General features: G+C 48.9%; 1 protein-coding gene across 1 annotated transcript in view; it reads left to right on the forward strand.

The window, feature by feature from the left end:
- Window positions 1-6,802, forward strand: part of LOC307086883 (sodium/calcium exchanger 3-like) — a gene marked incomplete at both ends in the record, with an annotated part of 18,183 nt that extends 11,381 nt beyond the window's left edge. Inside the window, 4 exons of the mRNA XM_079752231.1 lie at window positions 3,472-3,596; window positions 4,118-4,217; window positions 5,885-6,154; window positions 6,426-6,802. Coding sequence (XP_079608357.1) covers window positions 3,472-3,596; window positions 4,118-4,217; window positions 5,885-6,154; window positions 6,426-6,802 — 872 coding nt within the window. The remainder of the gene's footprint in view (window positions 1-3,471; window positions 3,597-4,117; window positions 4,218-5,884; window positions 6,155-6,425) is intronic.
- Window positions 6,803-12,641: the final 5,839 nt, after the last annotated feature.

Below are 12,641 nucleotides of genomic sequence, written 5' to 3' on the forward strand. Positions count from 1 at the left end.
TACCTACTTTCTCCTTTACCCCTAGTTACTCTTACCTAATCCTTTACTGCTAGTTACTGCCACTTACTTCTAGTTACTCCTACCTTCTCCTTTACTCCTAGTTACTCCTAGTTACTGCCACTTACTCCTAGTTACTCCTACCTACTCCTTTACTCCTAGTTACTCCAACTTACTCCTAATTACTCCTACCTACTCCTTTACTCCTAGTTACTCCAACTTACTCCTAATTACTCCTAGTTACTCCTACCTACTCCTTTGCTCCTAGTTACTCCTGCTCATCCATACCACCAAGGACCTGTGTGTTGGACCTTTGCACCTGCTTTGGTGTCTTCTTTGAACCTGCCTTCCTCTCCATCCCTCCCCCCTCCCCCTCCCCCCTCCCATCCCCCTCCAATGCCGCTGCTCATTTGCTCTTTCTGTCTCCCCCCCCCCCCCCCCATCCTCTGTAGCCCGGTTGTTGTCCGGAGGTAAGTGGTCCACATCTGCATCCTCTCTAGAGCATCTCTCTAACAGATCTAGTGCATCTCTATAACGTATCTACAGCATCTCTATAACCTCTCTAGAGCATCTCTCTAACAGATCTAGAGCATCTCTGTACCATGTCTACGGCATCTCTATAACGTATCTACAGCATCTCTATAACATCTCTAGGGCATCTCTGTACCATGTCTACAGCATCTCTATAACATCACTAGAGCATCTCTGTAACATGTCTACAGCATCTCTATAACATCTCTAGGGCATCTCTGTACCATGTCTACAGCATCTCTATAACATCTCTAGAGCATCTCTGTAACATGTCTACAGCATCTCTATAACATCTCTAGAGCATCTCTGTAACATGTCTACAGCATCGCTATAACATCTCTAGAGCATCTCTATAACATCTCTAGAGCATCTCTGTAACATGTCTACAGCATCTCTATAACATCTCTAGAGCATCTCTGTAACATGTCTACAGCATCTCTATAACATCTCTAGAGCATCTCTGTAACATGTCTACAGCATCTCTATTACACATCTAGAGCATCTTTATACCATGTCCATAACCTTTCTAGAGCATCTCTATAACCTCTCTAAAGCATCTTTATAGCATCTCTATAACAGATCTAGAGCATCAGATTCTCCACAACATATCTATAGCATCTCTCTAACATATCTTTAACATGTCTAGAGCATCTTTATAACATACCGCCCAACATCCCTATAACATCTCTAGAGCATCTCTAATCATGTGACGTCTTCTAACATCTCCTGGACTGGCTCTCAGCTCCCCTTGGATCTGCGGTAGTATAACATTTTGGGCCGGTCGGCCATCTCAAATCAGCTTGTTTTGATTGTTAAATGGATTTGGATTGTTGTTGTGAATCTAATTCCTCTCTCTCTCTCTGTCTCTCTCTCTGTTTCTCTGTCCCTCTCTCTCTCTCTCTCTCTCTCTCTCTCTCCTCTCTCTCTCTCTCTCTCTCTTTCTCTCTCTCTCTCTCTCTTTCTGCTGCCTGTGTTGGGGACATGAAACACTAATGAATCTGGCTGTCAAAAGTTTTGTGGTGGCTCGGCCCTGAAATACCCGATCAGTCGTGGCGTGGCGCTGCATGGGTAATAGTTGGCGATCAGGAACGCGTTCGTCCCGATGCTTACCGACAGGTGGTCGACGTGAGCCCCGGTGGTTAACGTCTCAGCTGACGCACACAAGTCCTAACATGTAAAGTACGTGTGTCGGCGTCCTAGCTCGCACCCGCCACACGCCGTCGTTAGCATCCGCCATCCAAACCCTTTTCATCTGCTCCCTAATGACGAACGCGGAGCCAATCAGCGGATGAATTAATCACAAAGCCGTAATGAATGAAACACGTCGTGTCGCGTCGGTGGGGGGGGGGGGGGGGGGGGGGGGGAGGCTTAGTGCGAGGGAAAGGTTGGATCATCCATCCCTGGGCTTGAGGAGCAGGGGTCGTGTCAGGCGGGCCGGCGGAGCCCGGGGGAATGGGCTGCTCTCGCCTTATCGATGCTCTTACTCTGAGGCTGCGGGCATGTGGCCATGCGTGTGTGTGTGTGTGTGTGTGTGTGTGTGGAGGAGTGTTGGAGTGAAGAAGGCACGGGTTGGTATGTGTCCGTCTTTATGTCTGTGTGTGTGTGTCTGTGTTTGTGTGTGTGTGTGTGTGTGTGTGTATATGTGTGTGTGTGTGTGTGTGTTTGTGTGTGTGTGTCTGTGTGTGTTACTGTGTGTGTGTGTGTGTCTGTGTCTGTGTCTGTGTGTGTGTGTGTGTCTCTATGTGTGTGTGTGTGTGTGTGTGTGTCTGTATGTGTGTGTGTGTGTGTGTGTGTGTTTGTGTGTGTGTGTCTGTGTGATTGATGGAGTGAGGGCTTGTATGTCTGTCACACATGTCACACACGTGGACATATATGTCCACGTGTGTGTGAGGGGCGATGGAGTGGATGGTGTTTACATGCGTCTGTCTCAATGTCTGTGTGTGTGTGTGTGTTTGTGTGTGTGTGTGTGTGTGAGAAGGAGTGAGTGTGTGTATTCATGCCTCTGTCTGTATGTCCGTGTGAGTGATTGAGTGGATGGTGTTTGCATGTGTCGTTCTAAATGTCTGTATGTCTGTGTGTGTGGTTGAGTGGGTGATAGAGTAAGTGTGTGTGTGTGTGTGCATCAGTGCCCGTCAGTGTGTGCGTGAGGGGGTGATAGAGTGTGTGTTTGTGTGCGTGCGTCTGTCTGTATGTCTGAATGTCTGTCTGTGTGCGGGTGAGGGGATTATGGAGTGAGTGTGTGTGTGTGTGTGTGTTTGTGTGTGCGTGCATCAGTGCTTGTCAGTGTGTGTGTTTGTGTGCGCGTGCATCAGTGTCTGTCAGTGTGTGTGTGTGTGTGTGTGTGTGTGTGTGTGAGTGCTCGCAGCCCCACTAGCCTCCGACCCCAGGGGGTCTTGTGTAAATATTTAACAGCGAGCATGATGATGTCACAAGGGAGCGCTTGGTGTTGACACCACGTCGCCCAGTGGGGCGAATCCCGGAGGGAGAGAGAGGGGCAGAGTGCGAGGGAGACACCCTCCCTCGCTCTCCCTCTCCTGATAGGGGGAGGCAGCAGTGTGTTGACGCTGGGGACCTCTGTGCAGCTCACGCTACGCTGGAGAGCTCTCTCTGTAATATGAAGCAAAGGGCTCTCTGCTCAAGTGGTGGAGACAGACAGATCATCCATCTCTCTGTTTCTCTCTCTCTCTACGGATGGACAAACATAACAGACATAAGTATCGATGTTTAATTAAAAACTTTTTTACTTAAGCTTAGAACATGACACAACTTTAAACAAACCTATTAGCTCCTCCGGAACGTGTCATCACTTCCTCTTTGAGAGGTTCAACAAGATAATAGGAAACTTCTGGAACTTTGTTTAAACTCTCGTTTTTAAACAACGGCCTTCTCTCTCTCCTTTCTCCCTCCTGCTCCCCCGCCCGCTCCTTCTTCTTCCTCCCCCAGACGGGCACGACAGGAAGTTCTCATCGGACGAGGAGGAAGCCAAGCGGATCGCGGAGATGGGCAAACCGGTGCTGGGGGAGTTTGCCAAGATGGAGGTCATCATCGAGGAGTCCTATGAGTTCAAGGTGGGAAATGTTCCCGTCCGGACCAGTCAAAACCAGTCTTAGGCAGTCAGAACCAGTCCAAACCGGCTTGAGGTCTGAAACAAGTCGGAACCAGTCTCATTCAGTTTCAGTGTCATAACATTCAGAACTGGTCAGAACCAGTCTAGCTAGCAACAGCTTACCACCCCGTTTTCCCTGACAACAAAAGAGCAGGCTGACTCTATCGACCAATCACACGATCCAACACCTGTACCCAGGACAGAGACACACGGGGTCCACAGGTTTCAGCGAATAGAACATGAATGACAGAATTATCAAAGAGAATATGGATGCCAGGTGACAGAAGTTGCTCAGCAAGCAGAGCAGACGTTTGGATTTAACATATCGCAGCCACCCCGCGTGTTCCCTGGTTTCCGTTTGCTCGGTCAGACCCCGCAGTTCCATGGTTTCTGCGTCTGTACGCCACCGCCACCTTGTGGTGAAGACCCGGTACTTCACGTGAATAAACTTTCTCAACTCCCTTCGTTTGTCTTTCCTTCTAGAACACGGTGGACAAGCTGATCAAAAAGACCAACCTGGCACTGGTGGTGGGCACCAACTCCTGGAGAGAGCAGTTCATGGAGGCCATCACCGTCAGCGCAGGTACGAGGAAACCACACAACCGTATGTCCCCTGTTTGGCCTGCAGGGGGCACTGCAAGAGCTGCAAGAACACAGACATACAGACGTACAGACACACACACACACACACACACACACACACACACACACGATTAACATAGATGGAGACGATGGGATGCATTTTACGTGAACTTAGTTAAGTTGTGTTCTTGAAGATGAAGCTGGTTTTCAGTAAGAATAGTTTAATAGAGGTTCAAAACCTTCTTCATTGGTGAGGAAGAAACAAGTATGGAGAGAGAGAGAGAGGGAAGAGAGAGCAAAGGAGAGAGAGGTTTAAAAATGGATGGGGGGGGGGGGGTGATGATGCTGCTGAATACATCAACTGCCGCCCCAAAAACACGTCGTGATGAGAAGACGGTTCCTCCCGTCTACTCCCTGTTCACTTCAGTCCCGACTCTGACGTGACCCGTCCTGACTCGTCACCTTAAATATTTCATCTAATGGCCCCTTTGAACTGACAGCCCCCTCCCCCCGCCTCAACCGCGTCCCCTCCGACAAATGTACGGCCCCCCCCCCCCTGTCCCCCGTACGTCTGCACCGTCCCCGTTTCCCGGACACGGTGAGTCAGCGCGTTTGCTGGCCGAGGTCACTTCCTGGGTGCTGGCGTCGGGGGACGAGCGGCAGGTCGTTGAAGGCCGACGGGGCGCAGCGGGTCAACGGGGGTTCGGTCCGCCTGCACAGCGTTCCGTCGAAGCCGTCGTGTGTCCGATGACGTCGTGGAGCGTTCCAAGGACGCCCCGAGTTCTGATGATGTCAATTAGTTTTTTCCGATGATGTCGTGCGTTCCGATGATGTCGTTGAGGGTTCCGAAATTGTCGCATGCGTTCTGATAAGGTCATTGTGTGTTCTGACGATGCCATTGTGTGTTCTACCGATGCCATCGGGCTGAACTAGGATCACATTTATAGGTTATTAAGTGGGCTGGTTTCATCTCCAAGCTGAGCTCAAAGAGGTTTTTATGAACCGGATTCACTTGTAAAATTGTTTAACCGACAAACTGTGATGTGAACTCTTAGTGTAACATTGAGCCCGTCACTGGCATTTTAGAAGAAAATCAATCCACTGTTTTATGTTTCTCTCACTCTCTCCCTTTTGCTCTCTCTCTCTCTCACTCTCGCTCTCCCTTTTGCTCTCTCTCAATCTCTCTCTCTCTCTCCATCTCTCTCTCCATCTCTCTCTCCATCTCTCTCTCTCTCCTTCTCTCCCTCTCTCTCTCTCTCTCTCTCTCTCCATCTCTCTCCCTCTCCCTCTCTCTCTCTCTCTCTCCATCTCTCTATCTCTCTCTCTCTCCCTCTCTCTCTCTCCCTTTTGCTCTCTCTCTCTCTCTCTCTCCATCTCTCTCTCTCTCTCTCTCTCTCTCTCAATCTCTCTATCTCTCTCTCTCCATCTCTCTCTCCATCTCTCTCTCCTTCTCTCCCTCTCTCTCTCCATCTCTCTCCCTCTCCCTCTCTCTCTCTCTCTCCATCTCTCTCTCTTTCTCTCTCTCTCCCTCTCTCTTGCTCTCTCTCTCCATCTCTCTCTCTCTCTCTCTCCATCTCTCTCTCCATCTGTCTCTCTCTCTCTCTCTCTCTCTCTCTCTCTCCATCTCTCTCTCGCTCTCTCTCTCTCCCCCTCCTCCCCCAACCCCAGACGAGGACGAGGAGGAGAGCGGCGAGGAGCGGCTGCCGTCCTGCTTCGACTACGTCATGCACTTCCTGACGGTGTTCTGGAAGGTGCTGTTCGCCTGCGTGCCGCCCACTGACTACCTTCAGGGCTGGGCCTGCTTCTGCACCTCCATCGCCATCATCGGCATGCTGACGGCCGTCATCGGAGACCTGGCCTCCCACTTCGGCTGCACCATCGGCCTCAAGGACTCCGTCACCGCCGTGGTGTTCGTCGCGCTCGGAACCTCCGTCCCCGGTGGGTGGAGTGGGGTTTGGGTGTGTGTGTGTGTGTGTGTGTGATGAGACATTAATAAGCAACACTTTGTCATCACATGACAACAAGACCCGGAGAGAACTCCTCTAACAACTATAATCAACCCCTCTTCTCTCCTCCCTCCTTCCTCCTCTCATCCTCTCCTTTTTCCTTCCTTTCCTCCTTCCTCCTCCCGTTCTCCCTGTCACTCCTCCCCTCCTCTCGTCCCTCCTTCCCTCGTCGCCTCCTCCTCCCTCCTCTCCCCCCTTCCCAGACACCTTCGCCAGCAAAGTGGCGGCGGTGCAGGACACCTACGCCGACGCCGCCATCGGCAACGTGACGGGGAGCAACGCCGTCAACGTGTTCCTGGGCATCGGCGTGGCGTGGTCCGTGGCCGCCATCTACTGGAACGCCCAGGGGAAGCCCTTCGTGGTGGAGGCGGGCTCGCTGGCGTTCTCCGTCACGCTCTTCACCATCTTCGCCTTCATCGCCATCTCGGTGCTGCTGTACCGGCGCCGGGCGCACATCGGCGGCGAGCTGGGCGGGCCCCGGAGTCACCGGATAGCCACCTCGGCCTTCTTCTTCAGCCTGTGGTTCCTCTACATCCTGTTCTCCAGCATGGAGGCCTACTGTCACATACAGGGCTTCTAGAGGGCAGTGGAGGGCGAGGGAGAGACGCAGAGAGCCACGTCCTCTGGAGAGAACAGAAGGCTTGAACAGGTTTGATGTACGGCTCGAGAGGTGTGTCGTTTTGGAGGGGGGTCTCTCCGCAAGGGGGGGGGGGGGGAAGGGGGGACGGAGAGACGTAAACAAACGGGGGTGTTCCAACGAAACCCCTCTCCGTGGCAACCCTCTGACCCAAACTATCTCTCTCTCTATCTCCCTCTCTTTCCCCCCCCCTCCCTCTCTCCCTCTCTCCCTCTCTCTCTCTTCTCACCTTGGTTGAGGGGGCTGTGTGTGTGTGGCCTGTCACTGCTGCCAAGGAGCCTGTCCAAGGAGGGGGGTGTACTTAGAGAACCCCCCAGGCCCGGTATGTGTGCTTCCATCTGGGGAACAAGTGTCCAGTACGTCCCGGGTGTGGTGGGGCTGTTCCACCGGGGTGAACCCTTCTCCAGGCCTACCCTCCACAGCGGCTAACCCTCTACCGAAGCTAACCCTACCCACGGGCTAACCACTCGGCCGGGCCTAACCTCCGCCTCAACCTAGTCCACCGAAGCTTGCCGTCCTCTTGAGCGACTCCTCCATTCGAGTTAATCCTCCCATGTTCCCCTCAAGCTAACCATCACTGGAGCTTAACCTACCCATGGGCTAGCGGTTCACTGGGGCTAACCATCACTGGAGTTACTCCTCCACTGGAGCTAATCCGACATTCACCCCGCCACTGGGGGCTACACCTCTCCTCAAGCTAACCTTCCCCTCCAGCTAGCCCTGCTCTAATGCTAACCTTCTCCTCCAAATAGCCCTTCACTGATGCTAACCCTCCACTGGAGCTAGTTGTTCACTGAAGCTAACCTTCCCCTCCAGCTAGCCAACCACTGATGCTAACCTTCCCCTCAGCTAGCCCTCCACTGATGCTAACCCTTCCCTAGAGCTAACTGTTCACTGAAGCTAACCTTCCCCTCCAGCTAGCCCTCCCCTGATGCTAACCCTCCACTGGAGCTAACTGTTCACTGAAGCTAACCTTCCCCTCCAGCTAGCCCTCCCCTGATGCTAACCCTCCACTGGAGCTAACTGTTCACTGAAGCTAACCTTCCCCTCCAGCTAGCCCTCCACTGATGCTAACCGTTCCTTAGAGCTAGCTGTTCACTGAAACTAACCTTTCTCTAAAGCTATCCCTCTACTGATGCTAACCGTTCCTTAGAGCTAGCTGTTCACTGAATCTAACCTTCCCCTCCAGCTAGCCCTGCTCTGAGGCTAGCACCACTGGTCCTAAACCCACAGAGAGGGAGAGAGAGAGCGGTCCCACAAAGGCCTATATTTTTCTCAACGTCACAACGAGAACAACTTGTTTTTTAGAAAATAAAGAAAACAGAAACATAAAGTATTTTGGGGATAGAAATCTGTGAAAAAAGAAGGACTGAAAAACAAAAGAAAAACACAAATCATAGGAATCAAAGGACTCTTTTTTGGACCTTTGTGGATTTTCTGAAGATTATATCGTGGAGGAATGCAAGTGTAGCGCGGGGGGGAACAGTCAAACGGTGTCATATTTTTTATTTTTTATCTCCATAGTTTATTATGAGGAGCTCTGCTGCTGAGCTCTCAGAACGCGAGCGAAAGGGGGCGGAGCTGCAGTGTCATCACAACAGGCAGACATGATTAGTCGCACGGGCTGAACGGGAGAACACAGAACATCGGATCAAACTGCCCCGGACATTACTTCTCTACTATATGCGTGTCTATATATAATAGATTTCCATATTTTCTGTATATTTTGAATATTTGTTGAAATGTGATCACCTTCTGCTCATAGCAGAGAATCGCTGTGGCTCATTGTGCGTATGTGTGTGTGTGTGTGTGTGTGTGTGTGTGTGTGTGTGTGTGTGTGTGTGTGTGTGCGTGGGGGTGTGCGCACGTGTGAGGGTATGTGTGTGCGTGTGTGTGTTGCGGGGGGTGGTTTTGGGTTTGGTGTGGTGTATTACTGAAACAATGTCTTCACGTTTCTGAGACTTGTGTATCTTACCTGGGTGTGTTTGATTTAATGACCCGTTGTTCTCACTGGATCCTCCTACCTTTTGAATCAGTAAACCCCTCCCACAGATAACTTAACAGAGGTATTTTTCTACGGTCCCTTCATGCACTTTGCTGTATAGTTCTATTTATGGAGACTTCTACTTGTATATGTTACGAAAGGCCAACACTGAAGTGATCGCTATGGACTAAACAGAGTGCCTGACAAGAGATATGTATATCTATATCTATATCTATTTACATAGATATAGATATAGATATATAGATATATATATATATAGATATATAAATATAAGGACAAAAGATCTTAACATAGCAAGTCCATTGCAGCCGTGGGCCGACTTGGTGTTCAGTCAGTCCGCTTAAACATTTGACTTGAAGGGAAACGTTTATGAGCAACCAAAATTCTAGAATTAAACTGCAGCGACAGCACCCCCTACAGGAGAATAGCGGTTACTGCAACGGAAGTTTCTGAAGCCGCTGTTGCACTCCCCTGTGTTTGGGGCTGTGATTTTATTTAGCTATTTAACTAATCATATTTCAATAAGGGTAGGGGGGTGGGGGGAGGGGTGGGCTTGATGACCGTTTTTAAGATGCTTTTCCAAAAGAGGTTTCTACTTAAATATCAATAGCAATTGTGAAAAAGAGCAGTGCAAGTGTCCCTTCTGGCAAATAATGTATGTGAAACATTTCGGAAGGACAAAAATCAACTGCACAGTGTGACGGGGTAGCTGACGTTTTTTAAGTTTGACGGTATTGTGATATTGACCGCTGTTTCATCCAAGACTGGTGCTTTGTTTTTAATGGGAAGAAATACACCTGTTAAACGTGTCCAAAAGAGAAGTTACATTATAATATTCTGTTATTTCCGACCGATCCACCAACAGTTTTGCCGCCGTGACGTCCTGTTTCCACCAGGGGGCGGTGATGTCTCCCTTGACTCGCAGCGGTCGTCCCGTCCTCGGTCTTTCTTTCATTAGCAGCCTCCTCAGCTTTACTTTTCTGGCTGAGCAATTGCGTGAATCTGTTCACGCCGCTAGAGACGACGCCAAACGCCGATTCTGTACATAGCTCTGACGTCTGTTTTTACGTCAACACGGAGCCGAGCAGAAAGCATGTCATCACTTGTCATCTGAGCCACTGACTTTTTTAAAAATATTTGAGGAATTATTATTATCACGCTTTTATTTTCATAATGGAGGGAAGTGGGCGTGTCGCTATCACAACAACAATAATAATATTCAAAATATTTGTATTAATAATAACAGTTGGAAGTTCTGTTATTTCGGGTTTTTTCTTACAGATTTTGCGGGGAAACGGACAGGCTGTGTTTTGATGAGGAGAGGAGAGGCCTTTATTTTATTGTTTAATCATCCGGTAGAAAATTGTAGTCTTATTTATTTATTGTATCTTCCAGACCGGTTTTTGTTCCTTTAGTTGAATTTATCGTTCTTCATCCGCCATGACCTCCAGGTGTGGTCCCACATCTGGAGTCACTCCCACATCTGGAGTCAGCCCAACATCTGGAGTCAGTCCCACATCTGGAGTCATTCCAACATCTGGATTCAGTCCAGATGAGTCAGTCCAACATCTGGAGTCACTCCCACATCTGGATTCAGTCCAACAGCTGGAGTCAGTCCCACATCTGGAGTCATTCCAACATCTGGAGTCAGTCCAGATGAGTCAGTGACACATCTGGAGTCAGTCCAACATCTGGAGTCACTCCAGATGAGTCAGTCCAACATCTGGAGTCACTCCCACATCTGGATTCAGTCCAGATGAGTCAGTGACACATCTGGAGTCAGTCCAACATCTGGAGTCAGGCCAACATTTGGAGTCAGTGACACATCTTGAGTCAATCCCACATCTGGTGTCAGTCCAGATGAGTCAGTCCAACATCTGGACTCCACATCTGGAGTCAGTCCAACATCTGGAGTCAGTCCAGATGAGTCAGATCCACACCTGGACTCAGTCCAGATGAGTCAGTCCCACATCTGGAGTCAGTTCAACATCTGTAGTCAGTTCAACATCTGGTATCAGTCCTTATCACGACATGTCTTAAGAAAGATTTAATTTTCTACATAATCAAAGTATAACTGATTATTATACATAACACTCAGTTCACTTCAAGGCACTACTTTTTCATTCGAGGGCCTAATGGTTTTGAAACAGTCACCGGTCAAACCTGTTGTTGTTGTAGTAGTTGTTAGACACCAAGAGGAGATCCTCAGAAAAGGAGGAGATGAAAGCTTTGTTTAAACTTAACTCTGAGCTCATGTTGTGAGAAAGCCCTGAACCCTTTAAGGGGGATTCACCCTTAACCGGATTCACCCTCCCACCGGTGCGAGGAATCAAAGAATGGGAGGAGTAGAGTGCTGAAAACAGAGGGCTGTTAAGTGTTGTTTTATTCTTTTACTAAATTTGATCGTTCTGCGTCATAAACATGTGGCCATCCATGTGGACCAAAGCCTTGGGTCACTGGTTGGTTCATTATTATCCTCTCTCTCTCACTATCTCTCTCTCTCTCTCGCTCTCCCTCTCTCTCTCTCTCTCTCTCTCTCTCTCACTCTCGCTCGCTCTCCCGCTCTCTCTCTCTCTCTCTCTCTCTCTCTCTCTCGTTTGCTCTCTCTCTCTCTCTCTCTCCTTGTCTGCTAGGCTATGGAAGTCTTTATTTGGTGCATCTAAAGATATAAGCGTCTACGCTATAGCTAAGCCCATTCGCATTTGATAATCACATCCACAGATATTGACTGGAGAGGCCAAGCCTGCATCTTCTCTCCCCGCTGTCCACATCCCCAAAACATCTCGTCTGAAATAAATCCACATCACACCATCACAGATTAGATAATCCAAATGTAGGTGAACAAAAAAAAACAATGGTTTGGATTGAAATATGTTCAAAACCTTTTTCACAAGATTCCTTTACAATGTGCTCATCATGGGACCCTCTGGTTCCGATGACAGGTCTATTTCACGATAACATGTTTCTGAGCATATGTAGTTTGGTTGGTTTCGGGTTCCTGTGTATGGGGGTTTTATAGTGATGGATTTAACGATGAGTATGTCTCTCCTACCCTCTGAATCTCTCTCTCTCTCTCTGTATCTCTATTTATCTCTCGCTCTGCATATCTCTCTCTCTCTCTCTCTCTCTCTCTCCCCCTCTCTCTCCCTCCTACTCACGCGTGCATAGGCACACACAAACGTACACGTTTTAAAGTACTCGTGCACCTTTATTTATTTTCACCAACACCCAATTTTGTCATATCAACCGGTGTGTTTATTTGATTGTTTGTTACGTTATGAATATTTCCTAAATAATTTATATTCATTCATGTCATTTTATTTTCATGAATTATGCATGGGAATACTTTTTATGTTGACTGCTTTGTGTTATTTTGTCATGGGGGGGGAAATAAAATACAATATTTAAATTTGAAGGCATGGTTTACTCTTCTTGTGTCTGAGTGGAAGGTGTAGATAAACCTAGAGATAACGCGATATATGACCCTTATATTAACCTTTACATACCGAGTTAGACAGTAACAAATTGAGTGAAAAGGGCGATCAGATTTGGACGCCTAGGTGAGGGCGGGGCCTATTGGATGACTGATCGTCCAATGCACCAATCCGCAACGAGGGGAGGATCCACATCTTGGCACAATTGGCTTAGAATTGGACTTAGGGAGTCGCAGCGATGAATGGAAGCTGAACCGTGCATAACAAATGCTAAAATGCGAGAATTGTGTTTTGTGTCGTTTGAACCGCGGAAAAGCAAACGATGAAAAACGTCGCGTCCGGC

Source organism: Pollachius pollachius (assembly GCF_949987615.1).
Source record: "Pollachius pollachius genome assembly, chromosome: 15".
NCBI lineage: Eukaryota > Metazoa > Chordata > Actinopteri > Gadiformes > Gadidae > Pollachius > Pollachius pollachius.